Below are 22634 nucleotides of genomic sequence, written 5' to 3'. Positions count from 1 at the left end.
GTCAAGACAACATCTTTTTTGTCAAATAAAATAATTACAACATTAATGTAAAAAAGCCTTTCAATTACAATCTTTACCTTGCCCATCGTCTGCGTCGCACAAAATCTTTTATCGTCTTATAACCATGGTAAGAGCTGAAAAGACATCACATCTCACAGTTAAAAACTCATTTCACACTTGAACTCTTTAAAAATCTCACAGATGAAACTTGGATGATGTAAAACAGTAATTGTAAAAAAAATCAAAGCATCCCTGAAATAAGTGAAAAGATTTTTTTATACGTTGGCATCAGAAATCAAAAGTTGCACTGATAATCATCCTTTGTGTTAATGGACATGGCTACATGCTCAGATTTTGAACAAGATACATACATCTTGCAACTTAAGAACATTTAATTAATCCCCTGTAGTCATGCACTACATCTCACAGTAAAATTTAAAAATGTAAGAGAAAACTTTAATGAAATTCATTTAATTTTAGATGAGAATTATGTCAGCACAAAGGACTATTTAAAAATCCAATCCTCGCTGCATTGTGTGAACTCTATCAAGTGAGGCATGTCCTTGCTGAAGAACATTTCTCTACTTCATCCTGCCATTTATGGCATCAAGCAAAAAAGGTGATTCAGCGCATGGTTCTGATAGAGTGTAAATTTCCTTTGATGAAGTGTGATGGCCTGATGACTGTGCTGTGTTATTAAATCTACTTATTACAAGATTGGAGTGGTGGATGTCTACAAATTTTAAAACACATTTGGATGGACATATGAATAGGAAAGGTTTGGAGGGATATGGGCCAGGAGCAGGCAGGTTGGACTAGTTTAGTTTGGGATTATGTTCGGCATGGAACGGTTGAACCGAAGTGTCTGTTACCGTGCTGTATGACTCTATGACTCAATGGAGTGTTCAGAATCTTGAACCTGTTCTGTCATTCATGGCTGATTTACTTCCATCCACTATCCCTGAATATGCTTAGAAGAAAAAGAAAAAAAAAATCTATTGATCATAGGTTTGAAATGAATATGAGAGTTATTGATTTTAGTAGGTTGAAACTAGAATGGCAGGTGGATGAGAACCCAACGAGGGTAAAACAGGTTAGAAACAGAAGGCAGATAGGTCAGAAGAAAAATTGGCAGGCAAAAAGAAAAGGCAGCAAACAAATCAGCCGTGGTGCAAAATAAAGCCAAGATGACTAACAATGTTAAAAAGACAAGTCTAAAGGCTTTGTGTCTTAATATGTAAAATATGCACAATAAAGTAGGTGAATTAGTAACATAAATAGACATAAGTGGCTACCATATAGTTGTGATTTCAGAGACATGACTGCTGGATTACCAAGGATGGGATTCAATAGTATTCAATATTTAGGAGGGATTGATAAAAGGGAAAGCAGATTGGGTAGTGTTATTAGTAAAGGATAAAATCAATGCAATAGTGAAGTGATTATTGGCTCAGAAAATCATGATATGGAACCTGGATGTGTGGAGCTAAGAAACACAAAGGGCAGAAAATGTCATTGGAAGTTGTCAATAGATCCCCAAAAAGTAGTGAATATGTAAGGGAAGGTATCAAACAAGAATTCAGAGATGCATGCAGTACTGTAAGGGTACTGTAATCATGGATGACTTTAATTTGTATATAGATTGGACAAAATAAACTACCAATGCTATTGTCGAGAAGGATTTCCTGCAGTGTGTACTCGATTTTTTTTTAGACCAATACATTGAGGAACTAATCAGAGAACAGGCTATCCTAGATTGAGTACTGTACAATGAGAGGATTAATTAACAATCTTGTGTGGGGTCCTTTGGAGATTTTTCCAGGATGTAACTAATACAACTGATGAGGGAGAACAGTGCACGTGGTGTATTTGGATTTTCAGAAGGCTTTTGACAAGGTCCCCCATGAGAGGCTAGTGGACAAAGCTAAAGCACATGGGATAGAGGGGTAATATATTACCATGGATTGAAAACTGGTTTTCAGACAGGAACCAGAGAGTGGGAATAAATAGGTCTTTTCTCAAGTGGCAGACAGCGACGAATGGGGTGCTACATGATCAGTTTATAGGCCCTGCTATTCACGATACATATAAATGTAACCTGTATGAGGCAACCAAATGCAATATTTCCAAGTCTGCAAATGGCACAAAACTGGGCAGGATTGTGAGTGGGGAGGAGGATGCAAGGAAGCTTCAAGTTGATTTAGATAAGTTGAGTGAGTAGGCAAACATATTGCAGATGCAGTACAATGTGGCTCAATGTGATGTTATACACTGGTTGTGAAAAACAGAAAGGAAGGGTATTATTTAAATGGCGATATATTGGGAAGCGTGGATGTACAAAGGAATCTGAATGTCCTTGAACACTGGTTATTGCAACAAAACAGACAGGTGCAGCACCAATTCAGAAGGCAAGTGGTGTCTTGACATTCATTTTAAGAGGATTTGAGTTCAGGAGTAGGGATGTCTTACTGCAGACAAACAGGGCCTTGGTGAAACCACATTTGGAGTATTGCATGAGCTGTTGATCTCTCTACCTGAGAAAGGTTCATCTTGCAATAAGGAAGTGCAGCAGAGGATTACTAAGCTGATACCAGGGATAACAAAATTGTCGTATGAGGAGACATTAGTTCAACTGGGCCTGTATTCATTTGAGTTTAGAAGGATGAAAGGGGATCTGATTAAAATGTATAAAATTCTAACTAGTTGCAGGGAGGATGTTTTCCTTCGTTGGTGATTCTAGAGCCGGGTACACAGTCTCGGGATATGGGAGTAGAAGATTTAGGATTGAAATGAGGAAAAGTTTCTTCACTCAGAGGGTGGTAAAATGGGAATTCCCCACCATAGAAGGCTGTAGACACCAAGTCACTGAACTTATTCAAGAAAAATATTGATAACGTCTTAGATTTAAAGACACCAAGGTATATGGGAAGAAAGTAAGAATATGGCATGGAGATAGAAGATCATACCATAATCATATTGAATGGTGTAGCAGGGCCAAATGGTCTACTCCTGCTCCTAGTTTGTATGTTTCTAAGACTATGTCTCTTATCCTTGACTCTCTCACCAATGGAACCATATAACAATTCCTTTCAAATTCTATAAATCTCAATCAAATCACAATTAAATCCTTTATTATTCAGGGAATATAAGCACAGATTATTTAATCCCTTCTCTCAATTAAACTTCTCAGGCTCTGGTAATATTCTTTTGACTTGACATTACAATCCTTCCAAGGTTAGCGCATACATACTACATACAGTGCTATACTCAGAACTATACACAGTGCTCTAGTTTTAAGTCTGTTTGGGGGTTTAAAAGGAGATGGAGTGATCCTCTTATGCTGTAGCTACTGTGAAACATCATGGTAGCTCACTCTAAACTTTAGGCATTTTTACTTGGGGTTGCCTGTCCACCAAGTGTGAGCAACACAGAGTTACATTCAGACAGGAGACTCACCCTAACATACCTCAACAGTGGACACTGTGCAAGTTAAGAAATCACCAACGCCATAAATAAAATGCAATTCTAATTGTTGCTGCATTTAAGTACTTACGCAGGAAAGTCAGCTGCAAATTGCCATCCTTCCCGATCAGTTCCTCCTGGCGCATTGAAATCAATGTACCAATCAGAAACCTGCCAGTGAAGAAACAAACGTATTATTTTAACATGATTTCAAAGGAAAAAAAAAAGGTATCTACACAGTGTCTATAAGTCCAGAGCTTTTCTCAATGGATGAGACTTAATCTTTTAGCGGCTAACTTGAAAATGATGAATTCAAACTTAAAATCAAACAGCATGGGAGGTTTCTCCATATTCTTCTTTTGCTGTGCTGTTTTCTGCTGCCACCATCTGTTATCTGTCAACAATTACAGAATTAACTTAACTTCATATAGTGCCTCTAATGCAGTAAAACATCCTAAGGTTCTTCATGGGAGTGTTATTAAACAAAATTAGACATTGACATAAAGGGGTATTAGCACAGGTGACATGCCCAACTGGCATGTTTTAAGGAGCAAGGTGACAAGGTGAGAACATGGTGGATCAAAGGAACTCCGGGTTATGCAAGAGCCCAGAACCGCAGCAGAATTGAGATCATGGAGGGCTATAGAGCTGGGAGAGGTAATAAAGATAGGGAAACCATTGCAGGCAAAATCTTGATAGAACATTTTTTTGTTGAATCATAGCTTTGAAAACAAGTTAAGTTCCTGCTAAATTACTCTAAACAGTGTGAAATAAAAGCAAAATACTGCAGATGCTGGAAGTCTGAAACAAGCACAGAATGCTAGAGAAACTGAGCAGGTCTGGCAGCATCTGTGGAGAGTGAAACAGAGTTAACACTTTGAATTAGGTATGACTCTTCTTCAGAGCTGGAGCTAACTTTGTATCTCTGTCCACAGGAGCTGTCAGTCCTGCTCAGTTTCTCCAGAATTCGCTGTGCTTGTTTCTGAACAGTATGTGCTCATTTTACAGAGCTGAATGTTTCACATAACTAGACTTTATATCAAATGGGATAAATTATCACCGACATTCATTATTAGCAAAATTTAAAACTTGTGCTTTATTTACATACTACGTAAATTTAAATTTATGCAAGAAGGGACAGGCTACTACCGCTGTCCTCTCAACACTACAATTGAGTGTGGTTGAAACAGCTGGCCCAGTAGATTTGAGTGGGACTCAATATTCAGTGAATAACAACTTCTCTCAGCTAAGAAGAACAGTTGAAAGTGAAGGAAGAAAAATAAGAAGTCTGGGGGCAGAGTTTTATACAGGTCTGAGTGAAGTGGGCTACAGCAAAATGTGTGATAGAATTGGGCAACAAGTGTGGTTAGATCCACCTCAAAGTTGAGATCATTTTGCCCTGTCTTTTACGCTTTTCACAAGCGGCGTGGCAGGACCCTCACTAGGCAGCAATGAGATGCTAATTGATGAGGTATAACTCTTGTTAAACACAATATAAACTGCACTACTCAGCCTCCCATCTTACCAAACTTGCTAAACAAGCTAGACGTTGAGAAAGACTCAGCACGGAAATGACAGCACACACCTGGCACATTCAGCTCGCTGGTTGCTCTGAATCATTTCTATGTTGGAAACCAACATGTCAGGGCACACTCCACGGACACCAGCCAAATGCATCCCACATCCTTGGACATTAGCATCCTTCAAGAGTTCTCATGGCACACTTACTCTGATCTACTTACAGGATGCTTCTGCATTTCAGTGCTGTACTGGTTTCAATGCTGTAAGGCAATTATCATTGTAATGCTGCAGCAGGAAAACTATGCACTAAGGGATACACGTCCAGCTCATGGACTGGACCAGGCTGCATCTCCAGACTCTTCATTTTCTCTCACAGCATTCACTCATTCTGGGTTTACTTGGATGCTCATAGCATCCCTGCATTGCAATAGCTTGCCTTTTTACAGTCCGTTCCTTCAGTCAAAGATAGATGCCATTGAGAACAGAAAAAAGCCAGGAAACTAGTCACAGCAGGCCTCAGTCAATGGGAATAGGCTTCTCTGAGATTCCTGGCAGAATAAGTCAAATGCAGCCTCTGTTACCAGTCCAGGCGCTGCTCAGGGCAGTCACATTCAGGATCCTCTCCTCATAAGAGGTGAGGAGTCAAATGACAGGCAGCTCACCATCTGTCTTGACTCTTTCTGCCCAATGGTGGGCTGTTTTCCTCCTGGAATGAGAGGTAGATGTTAAAGGAGATAAAACTAGGTGGCACAGCTCTTACTGCTGGTGCAGGTGCAGAGAGTATCCCACGCAAGAGAGCAGGTAGCAATGAGAGCACGCAGGGTTAATGGTGTTGAGAACTGAGTTGGATAACACTGAGTAGGGTAACATGTTGCAGGCTACAGTGAGAGTGGTATAGTAAGATTCTTAGTGTGAGGTGAATAAAGTAGCAGAGGTAGAGTAAATGAGGTACTGGAGAGAAGATGGTGGTACCATGCTGTTGAGATGGAGAAGGACATTGACCTTCTTCATACAGTGCTGGGCATTCTTCAAGACAATCAAGACTACTTTAATGTAGATGACATCCTTAGACCAGGCTGGCATTGTCTAGTTTTGTGGCTTCTACTGCTGGTCCTGGGGAAAGACAAAGTCCCACCACTGCGCCACACTGTCCAGCAGTACCTCCAGGTCTCTGCCCACAAAGTGGGATGTCAATTTTCCCTTTTCTACCATGCGCAGGATAAGTGTCAGGAACTGTACAGGGCAAGTCTGGATTGATTGTGCACCTGGACAAGCACTATGGACTTTTAAAGATGGCATTGTCACAAGGCATGTTGGTGAATTCCAGGATATCCACCAAGTAGCAAGTTGTTCTTGGAAAGCCCTTGATAAACCAGGACAGGAATCGGACGTGAGAGACTGGACAGGGACATGCAAGGTAATTAATGTGGCAAGTTTGGTAAGTTATGGAAAGAGAACTTGCTATACTTTACAGTGATAAACCCTCAAAAGAACATAACACAATTAAAGCGTAAGATTCAGTCCAGATTTCTGATTTGCTCCTTGGCAAAGTCAATTGAAATTCTGTGAATTTGCAGATCATTCCACACATTTTTTTCTCTCTCTCTGTGACCAGCTCTTAATTTTATTTTTGTTCATGTGGCTCCAGTCCTTTTCTCTCCGTTTTACTAAAATCTGTTTTTATTTCCCAGTCTTCAGTTCTGATGATGGATTATGTACCCAAAAAAAATGTTCACTTTTCAACTTGGTTGTGACTTCCCTACAGTTAGATAAGCTCTCAGCTCAGCATCAAAAGATCCCACATGAATCAAGGTAGGCAGAAAAGTAGAAATGATGTGAAGTTCAGACAGACACATGAAGACTATCTAGTTAGACTAGGTAGCAGGATCTCAAGTCCATGTTTTCTTTAATTTCTTGATGGGATATGGGGATTACTTGCAAGGTCAGTATTCATTGCCCAATCCTAATTGCCCTTGAACTGAGAGGCCTGTTAAGCCATTACAGAGGAAATTAAGAGTAAACTACATTGCTGTGGGTCTGGAGTCACATGTAGGTCAGAACACGTGAAAAGATGACAGATTCTCTAAAGGACATTAGCAAACAGATGGGCTTTTATGACTATCGATGATGGTTTCATGGTTGCCATTACTGAGATTGGCATTCATGTTCAGATTTAATTAACTGAATTTAAATTCTACTACCTGCAGTGGTGAGATTTGAACCCATGACCGCAGGCTACTAAATTGGATCTCTGGATTACTTCAATAAAAATAAAGTACTGTGGATGCTGAGTTATTGTCTCAGGTCCAATACAACACTTTTTTTAAGGAATGCACAGGTGCTGCCAGATCTGCTAAATTTCTTCACCACTTTCTGTTTTTAATCTTCAGATTACTAGTCCAGTAACATTACCACTATACCACTGTCCCCTCCATCAAGAACAGGATGTCAAAAGGAGAGGGCAAGCATACAAAGAAACTGAGAAGACAGCCCTGTGGCTTCTAATCATTGCTTAAAAATTTTCACAATGGTTTCAAATGTTTCAACAGATGAAAAGACATCACCTGTGCTTATGCGTTCCTGAAAATAAACACAAGTAATACAAAGTGCTTATATGTGAATGAAGCATGTTAATTACCCTGAGTTCAGATTATAATAAAAGTACATGTGACATAGTTTAAATGTGTGCAAAATGAAGAAGTGGCCCTCTTAGCTGGGCGTAAAGATTCTATGGCTTCTATTTCAAAGAACAGGAAAACAGTTATTCTGTGTTCTGACCAGTCTTCATCTTTCGGACAACAATACTAATACAGATAATCTATTCATTATGTCAACGCTATTTGTGAGCTTTTAATGTGAACAAATTGACTGCCATGTTACTTACATTAGCAGTGACTGCATTGGCTATAATGTTCCTTGGGACCTCCTGAAGTCATGAAAGGAAGCTATATGAATGAAAATCTTTCTTCTTCCACTCTGTATAAGATGTGAAACAACAACAATAGAGTATAATCTGTATTAAGATACAAGGAGAAACCTACATACCCAGGTCCACTGTGAAGGAGGTTTGGTGTGTGCTTTGGTACATTCTTGCAGACCTGATGCATCGCTCCACATATACCTGTCGGTTGGCAGTCTCCTGTAAGAGAGGAGTTTTAGTGTCGCTGATAGTAACATATATCCTTCTATCACAGTGACTTCATTAAAACATTATCCATTATACAAAATTATAAATGGGGCTGAACTCTCTCGACTCCTATTCAGGATTCAGTGGAGATTGAAAAAGAGCCAAGGACAGTGCTACCGGTTGTAATTATGGTTCTCAGGATCGAACTTATCTCAGGATCTTTTTTGCAGAAATACGATTAGGAGCAGCAAGCCAGATAAGTGACTTTTAAAGGGCTAAATTGATTAAAACCAATTAAAGGAGGCCAGCTGGGATTTTCCACATGGTCTCTAGGTTCCAGCAGTAGCAGAACCAGTTTAGGACTCTGGAGGTGGGCTCCAGGCAGCAGGCTTGTCGGGAGGGGACAATGCTCCAGGCAGACCGTGAGGCCTTCCTGCATACAGATGTAGGCATGGGAAACTCTGTAGAATAGCTCCCTACTTTCTTTAAATTTAAATGTGAAGTTAGGGAGAAGATGCCTCCATCTTGAAGCCTGTTGCTTCTCTCAAGATGGAAAGCCGTTCATTTCAAGAGCCTGCCTGCCTGCCATCCTTAATTGGACAGGAGGCTTGTGCTGCCATGAAAATCAGAATAAGTGACATTTTCCTGCCACCACCCAGGGAAGATTCTGATAATAATCTTCAGTACAGAATAAGTCTATTATGTTCCAGCTGTTTATGGAGCACACAAGCCTCCACTCACTTTATTAGCATATCCTTCCATTCCTTTCTCCCTCGTGTTCCTCTCGCTCAAACTAAATGTAGACATGCTATTCAAGTCAAATCTTCCCTGTTGCAGTGGCTTCCAAATTCTCACCATATCCTAGATAAACAAGCTTCACCTAAATTCCTTAAAAGATTTATTGCGATTACATTATATTTATGTCCTGCTCTTCTGGTCTCCCCAATAAAATCTCAATGTTTACACTGTCAAAATCTTTCATAATATTCAAGTTCTCTATCAGGTCAACACTCGGTCTACTTTTTACCAGAGACAAGTGTCTAGCCTGTTCAATTTTTCCTGATTATTTTGTGTTGTTCAAGATATTTTCAGCTCAAAAACACACATTGTAACATCAATTCTGGTCATTTATAAGCAATGTCCCACTGCTACCATTTAGATTACAGCACAGAAATGTTTCCAGTGCCATGACCATTGTTCAAACTATAACTAAAACAAGTTAGCTGGTTGTTATTGCATTGCTGTTTGTGGGTCTTGGCTGTGCACAAATTGGCTGCTACATTTCCTATATTACAATAATACTATTTAAATACTTAATTAGCTGTAATGCATTTGGGAATGCTCAATATGGTGAAAATCATGATACCAATACAGATTCTCCAAAGCCCAGAAGACCACAATATATAGCAGCAGAATTAGGCCATTTGGCCCACTGTGTCTGCTCTACCATTTGATCACGATTGACATATTTCTCAACTCCATTCTCTTACCTTCTTCCTGCAACCTTTGATTCCCTTATTAATCAAGAACCGATCTATCTCTGTCCTAAAGACACTTAATAAATTGGCCTCCACAGCCTTGTCTGGCAATGAGTTCCACAAATTCACCAACATGTGGCTAAAGAAATGCCTCCTCATCTCATTTCTAAAGGGTTGTCCCTTAATTCTGAGAATCTGCCCTTGGGTCCTAGCCTCTCCTTCTAATGGAAATGTCCATGTCCACTTTATCCAAACCACTCAGTATTCTGCAAGTTTCAATGAAATCCACCCCCATTCTTCTAAACTCCATCAAGTATAGACCCAGAGTCCTCAACTGCTCCTTATGTCACTAGTCCTTCATCCCCGGAATCATTCTTGTAAATCTCCTCTGGACCCTCTCCAAGGCCAGCACGAAGCCTAAATCAGCTCACAATATTCCAAATGCCGTTGTACAACCTCAGCAGTACATCACAGCTCTTATATTCTAGCCCTCTTGAAATGAGTGCTAACATTGTATTTGCCTTCCTATCTGCCAATTAAACCTGCATTTTAACCTTAAAAGAACCCTGAACTAAGACTTCTAAGTCCCACAGTGCTTCAGATTTCTGAAACCTTTCCCTATTAAAGAAATTGTCCATGCCTCTATTCTTCCTACAAAAGCGCATAATCTCACACTTTCCCACATTGCATTCCATTTGTCACATCTTGCCCACTCTCCAAGACTGATCAGGTCCTTCTGCAGCCTCCCACCTCCTCAACATTACCTGTCCCTCTACTTATCTTTGTGTCATCTACAAACTCAGCAACAGTGCTCTCAGTTCCTTCATCCAAATTGTTAATGTATGGCGTGAATAGTCGTGGTCCGAACAATGATCCCTGTGGAACTCCACTTATCACCAGCTGCCATCCTGAAAAAGACCCTTTTATCCTGACTCTCTGCCTTCTGACAGTCAACTAATCCTTTACCAATGCCAGTACCTTTTCTTTAACATTATGGGCTGTTATTTCATTTAGCAGCCTCCTGTCTGGCACCTTTCAATGTAATGGCATTACAATTGAGTAAAGGTAACTACAAATACATGAGTGAGAAGCTGGCCAGAGTTGATTGGAAGGTGAATGCAGAAGAGAAGACAGTGAATCAGCAAATTGCAGGAATTTTTGGAGCTAATTCAGGAGGCACAGCAGAAATTCATCCCAAGAAAGAAGAAACATACTAACGGCAGGATGAGACAACTATCGCTGACAAGGCAAATCAGGCACAGCATAAAAGCAAAAGTAAAAGCATACAATGTGATGAAGATTACTGGGAACCCAGAGGATTGAGAAGCCTTTAAAAACCAGCAGAGGACAACTAAAAAAGCCATAAAAGGGTGAATTGCAAAAGTATTTTTAGATATATAAAAGGTAAGAGAGAGGCAAGTGTGGACATTGGACCACTGGAAATGAGCCTCGAGAGGTAGTAAAAGGAAACAAAGAATTAGCAGAGGAACTCAATAGGTCCTTTGCATCAGTCTTCACACTGGAAGACATTAGTAGCATACCAGAAGTTCAAGAGAGTCAGGGGCAGAGGTGAGTGTAGTGGCCACCACTAAGGAGAAGGTGCTGGCAATTGAAAGGTCTGAAAGTGGTTAAATCACCCAGACCTGGTTTTGAAGGAGATAGCTGAGATTGTGGAGGAATTGGAAGTAATCTTTCAGGAATCACTGAATCGGGGAGGGTCCCAGAAGACTGGAAAATGGCTAATGTAACAATTCTGTTCAAGAAGAGAGGGAGGCAAAAGACTGGAAATTATCAGCCAGTTGGCCTGACTTTGGTCGTTGTTAAGATTTGGAGTCCATTATTAAGGATGAAATTGCAGAATACTTGGAAGTGCATGATAAAATGGGCTGAGTCAGCACAACTTCCATCACAGGGAGATCATGCTTGACAAATCTGTTAGAATTCTTTGAGGAGGTAACAAGCAAGTTGGATAAAGGAGAGTCAGAGGGCAATAAACCTTAAGTTTTAAATAAATATTTGTCAAGAGTCAACATTCTAACAGGAATTCAGTACGAAAGCTTTCTGCTGATATATTTTAAATTTGTTTCATACCGACTACTGTATCCTGTAACAGGATTCCAACGCTGGTTTTCATAGATGTAAACACACATTACATCTGTTTGTGTATAAATATTATCTGTACTGCTAGCCAGGCCTGAAAACAAAATGACATAACAAAAAGTAGTTTTGCAAAAAAAAGTTTGATTATATTCTCATATTCATACACTTTCAGACACTTGGCATCAATGAACTCTATAGAAACAAGACAGCAATGTCCAACAATTCCAACATTTGCATGGTGTCAAGTGTAAAATTCCAACAACTGATAAATGAGAAAACCTTTCTTTTTCTCCCAGTGAGTCAATTTTCAATTAATATAACATAGTGTGTATTAATATGAAATCCTTAAAGATATCCCAAAGTGTTGCACAGGGGCAATTACAAACATGTTTTGACACAGTCAAAGGAGGAAATATTATGTTAGCACATCGAAAACTAAATCAGAGATCAGTTTTAAGCACTGTCTTAAAAAAGGACAAAAAAGGAGAGATGGAAAGTTTTGAGGATCATCATCCCCAGCTCTACAGCTCTCTGAGAACTCTGCATTCCTTGAAATGTGTTCTTTTGTGGATCTCACACTTTCTTTCCCACATCACTACCTTCATCTGTGCAGGCTTGAAGCTCTTCCAACAATTACAAAGTTCTGAGACTTTTGGATAAGGAACAAGTGAACCATTGATGAGGAATGAAGAACTCACAATACAAATGTAATGAGCCTTAACTCCAGAATAAAAGGTGAATTTCTGGTTTATTTCCTGACGCAAGCTGCAGTAAATGGGAAGGTGCAAAGCAGAAGCTGCTTACAGAGGAAACATACTGTAGTCCATAACCCCACCTAGCAGACAACCAAAGAAGTAATTGGGCGGGCAACCTAGAAGTACATTCATAGGATAACACAACATAGAAATAGTGAGCTTGTTGACCATAGCTCTAGGGTAATGAGGGTTGTTTATAAAATAAATTAACATGCAAGGAATGCAATTAAGATGAATCACCTTGAAAAAAGCCACCTCCATATCCACCAGTGTACACCCAGGCTGTGTGATCATATCCAATGCCCCACACAATTCCTTGGCTGTTGGATTCAATGATACGGAGATGTCCTCCAATCTGACGCCAATACCTACAGAAGACAATTTTAGAATTGTAATTTGGCAGGAGGCCATTTGACCCAACATGCCTGTGTCAACTCTCTGAAAACACGATCCAATTAGTCCCACTGCCCCACTCTTAACATGTTACCTTGCACATACTTAATTTTTAAAGTGCTTACTTAATCTTCTTTTGAAAGTCAGCACAGAATTTACTTCATGTATTCTCAGGCAGTGCATTAGTATAAAACCATGCACAATTTTGTTTCATTCACTCATGGGAAGTGGGCGTTGCTGGATGGCCAGCATTTACTGCTTGTCCCTAGATGCCTTTGAGAAGATGGTGATGAGTTGCTATCTTGAACCACTGCAGTCCACATGTTGCAGTTTGACCCACAATGTCCTTAGGGAATTCCAGGATTCTGACCCAGTGACAGAGAAGGAATGGAGATATATTTCCAAGTCAGGGTCGTGAATATCTTGGAGGGGAACTTGCAGCTGGTGGTGTTCCCAGGTATCTGCTGCCTTGTCCTTCTAGATGTAAATGTTTGTGGGTTTGGAAGATGCGGTCTCAGGACCTTTGGTGAATTTCTGCAGTGCTTCTTGTAGATATTACACACTGTGCATCAGTGGTGGAAGGGTGCTTGTGGATGTGGTGCCAATCAAGCGGACTGCTTTGTCCTGGACGGGGTCAAGTTCCTTGAATGTTGTTCAAGCTGTACCCATCCAGGCAAGTGGGGATTCAGGTGGTGAGTTACCTACCACAGTATTTCTAGACTCTGGCCTGTTCTTGAAGCCACTGTTTATATGGTGAGTCCAATTGAGGTTCTGGTCACTGGCAACCCCCAGGATTCAGTGATGGTAACACAATTGGATATCATCAAGGGGCAGTCGTTAGTTTGTCCCTTATTGGAAAAGGTAATTGCCTGGCAATTGTGTGGTGCGAATGTCACTTGCTATTTGTCATCCCAAGCCTGGATATTGTCCAGATCTTGTTGCATTTGAGCATGGACTACTTCAGTGCGAGGAGTTGTGAATGGTGCTGAACATTGTGCAATCACTGGTAAACATCCTCACTTCTGACCTTATAATGGAGGGAATTCAAAGGTGTTGCCTTTACATACAGAGAAATCGTTTAATGAAAGCTTAACTTCCGTCTGTTTTGGAAACACCTGTAGACTTTTGAAAAGTTTAGCAAATGGTGAATTGCAAGTGGAAATATTACATGGTGTGAGCTTTCCACATTTTACTCTGTAGGATTTAAAATATACACTCGTATCAGCACTGTGCACTGAAGCTTCTCTCTTTCTATTCGTGTGGTAAGGAAATCAGATCAATATCTAATGAATGAACTATTACCATCCGTTCTATGCCTTCAAATATTACTGATGTTTGTGCAGATCCCTAGTTTCCCTTACAATGTGATGGTGTTGGATAGTTTTCTTGAACTGCTAGTTCTGGTTTTATATTAGGCCACTTCAGAAGGCCAAGAAAGGTAATCCACGACAGTGTGGAATTGGAATTACACTAAGCTAAGGCAGTTAAGGGAGGCAAGTATCCTTCCTGAAGGACATTAGCGAACCAATTACGTTTTTTAATAACAATCCAACAGCTTTGTAAACCCCTTTTTCTACATTATAGATGCTGCATTATTGTTTAGATGTGGGCATTCCAACAAAGGGAAGACGACTTACAATTGGTCACTTGGCAAAGGATGTTGCGCTGCTTCCAGATTCGGGGTTGGCTCGCTGATGAAAATATCTCCTTTACACGTGACAGACCAAAGGGCCTGGTTAGATGGGGGTCCATGGAGATCCCTGCTGTCACAGCATGCTAAACTCAGAACAGCGAGCTGTAGTAAAACACATATAGTATTACAAAATATAACATAAATATAAGACAAGAGTGACTTTTTTTGGATAAAACTGCCTGCTGTAGATGGCTAGTAAAAATATACATTTTTCCACTTGACCATTGGAAACAACAATTTGCATCTACATATTATACTTTGAATGGCATTTCATTGGAGTGCTATCAACTAAAAATCAACTCTGAACCATATACAGAAATATTAGGACAGGTGACCAAAAATGCCAGAGGTGGCATTTGAGGAGTATAGGTGCATAAAGGAGGAGAGCGAGGCCAAGATGTTTATGGAGGGAATTTCAGAGTTTAGAGCCCAGTTAGATACACACATAGCTGCCAACATGGGGCAATTAAGATTTGGATGTGAAAGAAGCCAGAATTGGAGATAAGCAGAGATCTTGGAGGATTTTGGGCTGACTATGCTGATCAAAAACTCCTTAATTTGGTGTATTAAGAAATTTTTTTAAATGATCAGTTAATATAGCACTACGATGCCTTTTACAAATTTCACTGATTTTAAATTTCAAGTACAAGATTTGTTCTCATACTTCGTTGTTTTGCGAATAAAGTGATATTAAAGGGAGAGAACCTATTGTGTGTCTGATGCTGATATAATTCTATCAGCAGCTACAGAATCACTGAATTGTTACAGCACAAAAGGAAGTTATTTAGCTCATTGTGTCTGCATTAGTTCTCTAAATGAATAATTTAAATCATTTTCCTGCTTTTCTCCCTGTAAACCTGAACATTCTCCCTTTTCACATTACAGTCTAATTCCCTTTTGAATGATTCAATTGAACCTAACTCAACCACACCCTTTACAATGCGTTCCAGTAACCAGTCAGTGTAAGACAAAGCTTTTTCTATGTGCCATTTTTGTTTCTTTTAGCAATTATTTTAAAGCTGTGTGATCTCATTCTCAGTCTGATCATGAGCAGGAACAGCTTCACCATATCCACTCTGTCCAGACCTCTCATGATTTTTAAAACCCTATCAAATCTGATCGCAGACCTAGCTCCAAGGAAAACAGTCCTAACTTCTCCAAACAAACTTCATAACTGAAATTTCTCACTCCTGGCGCTATTTTTGCAAATCTCTTCCATGCTTTCCTTAATGCCTTTGCATCCTTCCTAAAGTGTGGTGCCCAGATTTGAAAAGGATGTCTATGGATATCAGAGGTTCCTTGTGAATCTAGCGCACCCCTTTTCATAGTCAAATAGGATACCAAGACATATTGTCAACTTCAATGTCTCCAGGAGAGGATGAGTGAAAAAATTAAGTGGTAGAAGGGAGTAATCAAATCAAATTATTTATTTGAGATATAGCTGTACAATGATTCTTTCTAGAGTTGATATAGCTCCTTTTATAGGGAAGCATTTGTTCCTAGACTTTTCTGAACCTAATCGAGAAGCCTGATACAAGGTCATGCCCTACAAGTCTCCAAGACAAAGCAAGTTATGTGCTGAGTCACATAGCTACCTTTGTCTGGTCACTTTATTGAAAATGACCACTGCACAATAACTTGCTTCTTACTTGTACTATACAGTTCTGCTCTGCAAAGAAATTGTTAAAATAAAAGCAAATAAGAAGTTATACCACAGACAAGTTCCCCAGGTCACATCTAAAATTCATATCACATCACAGACTGCCAGGAAGGTTCAGTGATTATGTGGGTGATGATGAGCAAGAATTTCCCAGCTACAATTCTTCGTTTATATTTAGTTGGTTGCAATTCTCCTTCATAGGGCAATGGGATCTTACAATACCACACTCGCTGGCCAAAAAAGAGAAATAAAAATCCAGCAGGGTTTTTGTTCCAGATCACAATTCTGTGAACTATGCTGGGATCTTCACAAACATAGACAGCCTCAGCCAGCACTGACAGGTATGAAATATAGGCTGACGCTCCTAGTACTAAAACTGAGGGAATGCTGCTATGTTGTAATTGCTGTCTTCTGGTTGAGAAAAGCAGGAGAGTTCTTCAGCGAGATTTGTCTAATACTTATACCTCAATCAAAATCAGAATGAAACAGATTAACTTGTTACTTATCCGATTGCTTGTGGAATCTTGCTATGTATAAATTGGCTGTCATGCTTTCATCAAAGTCAGAAATCACTTGACACCAGGTTACAGTCCAACAGGATTATTTGAAAACACAAGCTTTCGGAGCCTCAGTCCCTCTCCAGGTGTTAGTGAGAGAGGTAGTTTCAGACACAGAATTTATAAGTAAAAGTTCAAAGATTCACACCATTGATGAGGATGTACTAAGCAAATCTAAGATGCTGTTAAACCTTAATCAGTTAGAAGGTTTTAATTGATTAATATGTATATGTAAATCCCCAAATTCCTTTCAAGTCACGGTCCTGACAAAACTAAAGATTTTAACAGTGTAAAGAGGAGGTGACATTTTAGGTCAGACAATGCATGCTAAGTGTTAGACCTTGTTTAGAATTTGTTTGTACTTTAGTTTGAAGTCAGATTCATTTTATTTCTAAAGTAGGAGTTTATAAAACATCATATTCACAGACTGTCTATAAATTGTGTGCTTTTTGAACAAAGTGAAATGAATCTGCAAATATGAATTCACCCCATAGATTCACGTGTGTGTGTGTGTGTGTGTGTGTGTGTGTGTGTGTGTGTGTGTGTGTGTGTGTGGATGCATGTGTGAGAGTGTATAGTGTGGTGGGGTCACCTGTAGCATGACATAAACCCAAGATCCCGGTTGAGGCCGTTCCTCATGAGTACCGAACTCGGTTATCAGCCTCTGCTTGATGACTCTCCTTTGTTGTGTATCCGAAGTCCGCCACGGAGGACGTTTTCCTGAAGATCCGAATGTCGAATGACAGCGGTCAAGGACATTCAGCCTCAGATCTTCAGGTAAACGTCTTCCAAGGCAGACTTCGGGATAGAAAACAATGGAGAGTTGCCGAGCAGAGGCTGATAGCCGAGTTCAGTATCCAGGAGGTCGACCTCAACCGGGATCTTGGGTTCATGTCGTGCTACAGGTGACCCCACCACACTATACACTCTCACACATGCATCCATACACCATCACACATGCATCAGTGGCATATAATTCTGATCCCAGTTATTGCAAGGTATTACAAAATATTTGTAGGTCATTTGGTATGCTCCACTGAAAGTTTCTTCAGTGCATCATATTAGCACTTCACTCTACTTCTTTCTACTTCATTTCTGGCTTTCCCTTAAATGTAGCTATGCTATTTTGCTTCAACTTCTCCTTGTGATAGCGAATTCTACATTCTAACCACTTTCTGTGGTAAGAAATCTCACCTGAATCCAATGTACTTGTTCTCATATAAAATGCCTTTTATTTTTCATAAATTAAGCGTAATCTATTTTTCAGCTGCTGGGTTCAGACAGCAGGAATCTATCAACATGGGATTTCACCATCGTGAAGACTATTTATATAGGTAGCAACTCCATGGCAGAATACACACTGACCTCCGGGAAAAGGTTAAGATACTGAATCATCTCTGCTTTGACTACTTACCCAGTCATACATTTCTTGCTCAGTAGTTGTTGCCAACCTGATTGGCCATCTCTGCTTTGTGCGCTCAGGAGTATAAATAGCAAATGAGTGTTTTGTTTCATTAGCAATCGGAACCAAAATTGTAATTTCATTTGAAAACACGTGAAGGTACTGTAATATTTTAAAGAAAAAATAAATCAGACAAGTGAAAGAGTATTAAAATGTTAGAAAATATATCTACAAAGAACACTCAAAGAGTGATTATTCGAGGAAAATCAGCACTATTCATAAAAAAGGCATATTTTATCTTTGTGCTTAATGTACTCTTATTCTCCATTAACATATGTTTGTTAAATAGCTTAGGGCTCAATACCTTAGACTAGGTGGAATCTCATCACTGTGAGATACGGCTAGGAGAACACAAGTGTAGGCTGGTCACAGCCTTTCCACTCACAGGGGGCATTTTTTAAACTGGCTTTGTAACTTCTCTTCGGGGTTAAGGCACATTTTTCTTTACACACAAGTCGCCCAAGCCACCCGAGAACAAGCTCTCCAATCTAGGCTCTACTGAGCCAGGTGATGCAAGATTTGCTGGTGTGATTTGGGGCAGCACGGTGGCTCAGTGGTTAGCACTGCTGCCTCACAGTGCCAGGGACCCGAGTTCGATTCCACACTCGGGCACCTGTCTGTGTGGAGTTTCCACATTCGCCCCGTGTCTGCGTGGGTTTCCTCCGGGTGCTCCGGTTTCCTCCCACAGTCCAAAGATGTGCAGGTGAGGTGGACTAACCATGCTAAATTGCCCATGGTGTCTGGGTATGGGTCTGGGTGGGATGGTCTGAGGGTTGGTGTGGACTTGTTGGGCCGAAGGGCCTGTTTCCATACTGTAGGGATTCTATGATTTGACCAAAATGAAAATGAGCTATCTTCCACAAACAACAGTTCTTGCTAAATCAACTTTTAATTTTAATTCTGAGATAGACACATTCTTGTTAAGCAAAAGTATTAAGGAATATAGACAGATCTGTGGAGTTAGGCCACAAATCAGCCATGATCTCATTGAATGCCGGAACAGGTCCAAAGGGCTGAATAGCCTGCTCCTGTTCCTATGTAATTGGCAACTTTCAAATCTAGTGGGAAGTAGGAGGGGTGGGACGAACACCTATACTCCAGACTATCCTCCCATTATATCAGAGGAGCAGAAAAGTTAACATTTCAGGTTGGGACTCTTCTTCAGACCCGACCCAAAACGTCAACTTTCCTGCTCTTCGGATGCTGCCTGGCCTGCTGTGTTCCTCCAGCTCCACACCTTGTTATCTCTGACTCCAGCATCTGCAGTTCTTGCTATCTCTGAGTGAGCTATATCCTTCCATTATGTTCTTTCATTTGCTACTTTCTTGAACACCAGTAAATAAAGAGGCAATTTAGCCCCTCTAGCTTGTTCTGCCATTCAATCAGATCATAATTGATTTGTATTCTAACTTTATTAGCGTCTTGGTTCCTGAACCCTTAAATGCCTGTACTCAACATGAATCTATCAATTTTCATTTTAAAATTTTCAGTTGACCTGAATCCAACTGAGAGTTGCACATTTTAACAGGGGTGAATCACTGTCCTATCAGATCAAAACCCATGGCTAAAGAAACAAAAGTTACAGCCTGCAGATGTGAAGATACATGGTGTAGGAGGATTAACTCTCAATGCTGGAAGTATAATACAAGTAACACTTCAACATAACATGTGCCAGAAATAGAGAACGTGTACATAATCTGTAATCAGAAAACCTCATTCTTGACAAAGGGGTGTGTTTTGACTTTTATTTAATTCAGAAGTCCAAAGAACGTGAACAGTACAGCAGCAAAAGATCCATTGAAATGGAATTGCATAAATTGTTTATAGGATTAGGCTAACTCACCTCCAGCTAAATTTATGATATGCTTCATCAAGTTCTTTTGGGAAAGCATCAAAGTGCAGTGCAGAAGCAAAGTGCTGGAAAGAATGTAAATCAGATGACGAACCTAGGTGCCATCCCAACACTTATTTCACGTACAACAGATTCCTAACTACTTGGGTAGAAATTGTACCTCATTTGAACTAACCTGCTTTTTGTTTAATATGAAATAAATAAGACTGAGTGTCACCGGAATTTATGTTTCTGACCAAGTCAAACAAGACACTTATTCTATAATAAAACAAGAACTATGGATGCTGGAGATTTGAAACAAAAGCAGAAATTGTTGGCAAAACTCAGCAGGAGTTTCTTTCTATCAGTTCGGATGAGGAGTTACCAGACTCAAAACGTTAATTGTGCTTTCTTCTCACAGATGCTGCCAGACCTGCTGAGTTTCGCCAACAATTTCTGTTTTCTTTTCAAGAGGTGGTGCGTGTACGAATGAGCTACCAGAGGTGGTGATGGAGGCTAGTACAATTACAACATATAAAAGGCATCTGGATAGGTATGTGAATAGGAAGGGTTCAGAGGGATATGTTCCTAATGCCAGCAAATGAGACTAGATTAATTTAGGATATCTGGTCGGCATGGACGAGTTGGACAGATCTGTTTCCATGTTGTACATCTCTATGACTCTATGACTCTAAATCGATTCCTTGTCCTGTGTACTTCAATAATTAATTAATAAACCAAATCCAAACTGTAGTGATCAGGCTAATATTAATGATTAAATTTATTTATAACTAAAAATACTTCTCCAGAAGCACTACAGTATTTAACTTACACAATGGTTAAGTTGTTGCAAGGATAAACTCCATCTGCAGCACAAATAATTCAATTCATGACTGTTATCCACCTTGCTGTTTCCACACATTTTAGCTTATTTAAATACCATGATCAAAACTGTTCTCCAAATATCTCCAGCTCGACTCCACAGACTGAATTATGTAGTGGATTACATGAATTCCCCTTGAAGCAGCTAAGTACATTTAACAAAGATCTAGTTTACATATCCTGTAGCATTCAGTCCTGTTTCTGGCGTAAAGATAGCCGGACCACAGAATTAACAAACAGTACTCACCTTCTTCTCATCATTGAATGTGTAGTAAATGAAAAAGATGCCATCCCGTTTTCCATCATTCCCTGTAAACTGTTCCAGTGCTACCTTGACGTCTATCCATTTGTGGGGCTTTCCATCTCTCCACCATTGCATTGCTCCCTTTTTTATCCATACGGACTAGGCATACAGAGTGGTATAACAGAGAAAAGAATAGTTATGAATCACTGGAAGCAGGTTTATCCATCTCTAAATAATAGGCAACATTCTCATCATTACAAGATTAAGAACCCTAGCTCACAAGGATGGAAAATCACTTGTTAAACAAATTGAAATATGCAGCTCCTTAGGTACTGGTTACTTTGACATTTTACAACAAAACAAGAATAGCTCTGCATTACAAGAATGACCTGGCAAAACATTTTTTATAAATTAGACAAAGATTAAAAACATAAACTGGGAGAAACATTATGATATAATAATCTAAGTATTCAATTTATCCTGTGGCAGCTGGGGATCTGTAGGCACAATAGTTGCCTCTGAACCAGAAGAATATTGTTTAGAAACATAGAAAATAGGAGCAGGAGTAGGCCATTCAGTCCCTCAAGCCTGCTCTTCCATTCAATATGATCATGGCTGATCATGCAACTCATTTCCTTGTTCCCCCATTTCCCCCAATACCTAATTCAAAGGCTTAAGCACACATTTAGACTGGATGTACAGAAGAAATGTTACACAGTTTGAGGAGCAGCTTTTGAACCTAATACTAAACTGAGAGCCTGACAATATCACATTACTATTTGTGAGAGTACACTGTGTGCAAATTGGTGTAATATATCCTATCTTACAACAGTGACTGTATTTTAACAAATGCTTCATTGACTATAAAATGCTTGGGGTGTCCTGAAAGAGGAATATAAATACAAGTCTTTGAGATGGTGGAACCACCTTACCTGCTCCACTGCTTGCTCATAATGTTTAAAATCCTGCAGCTCCCGTTTGGACCGTTCAGTTAACTGATGAACTATCTGTTTCCGCCAAACTGTTTGCTGGGTGCAGCTAATAGGCATTGAGAATGACTGCTGAGAAAATGGCTGTCCTGCAAAATCATGGAAAAAACATATGGTGGAACAAGTCTCTCTCTTTTTCATTTCAGATAAATCCTGCCATTCTTGTGACCTAAACCCAGTTGGAAACAATATAAGAAACCTGTTTGAAGATAGTGCTTTTGTGAAATGTAATACCAGAACAAAACTAAAAACTGAGAATTTTTTTCTATGTTTTTGAATATTAGGAATATAATCACAACAATGCTTTTGAATCTCAATGTTTTATTCTGAATGATATATCATTTTGCTAAATATTTTGGATGAAAACGACTGCAGCGATTAGCAGTGCAATGAGAAGGCCTTTAAAAATCTGTTCCATTAATTTTAACTCATTCATTCAAAAAAGACTGCAATCGCCAGCAAAGGAACACAGTGATAGTC

The 22634-nt window shown here is 39.7% G+C and overlaps 1 protein-coding gene across 2 annotated transcripts in view; it reads right to left on the bottom strand.

Annotated features, from left to right (window-relative positions):
* The window catches only part of tecpr1a (tectonin beta-propeller repeat containing 1a), an 82998-nt gene that overhangs the window by 16132 nt on the left and 44232 nt on the right, over positions 1 to 22634 (bottom strand). For both annotated transcript variants that reach the window (XM_048609442.1, XM_048609443.1), the window contains exons 11-19: positions 22098 to 22243; positions 21169 to 21324; positions 18161 to 18310; positions 14474 to 14631; positions 12684 to 12811; positions 11680 to 11782; positions 8029 to 8122; positions 3554 to 3633; positions 78 to 134 (exon numbers count right to left, since the gene is read on the bottom strand). In XM_048609442.1, coding sequence (XP_048465399.1) covers positions 78 to 134; positions 3554 to 3633; positions 8029 to 8122; positions 11680 to 11782; positions 12684 to 12811; positions 14474 to 14631; positions 18161 to 18310; positions 21169 to 21324; positions 22098 to 22243 — 1072 coding nt within the window. The remainder of the gene's footprint in view (positions 1 to 77; positions 135 to 3553; positions 3634 to 8028; positions 8123 to 11679; positions 11783 to 12683; positions 12812 to 14473; positions 14632 to 18160; positions 18311 to 21168; positions 21325 to 22097; positions 22244 to 22634) is intronic.

The sequence above is a fragment of the Rhincodon typus genome, chromosome 21 (assembly GCF_021869965.1).
Source record: "Rhincodon typus isolate 14 chromosome 21, sRhiTyp1.1, whole genome shotgun sequence".
NCBI lineage: Eukaryota > Metazoa > Chordata > Chondrichthyes > Orectolobiformes > Rhincodontidae > Rhincodon > Rhincodon typus.
This window is presented reverse-complemented; position numbering and strand designations above follow the sequence as displayed.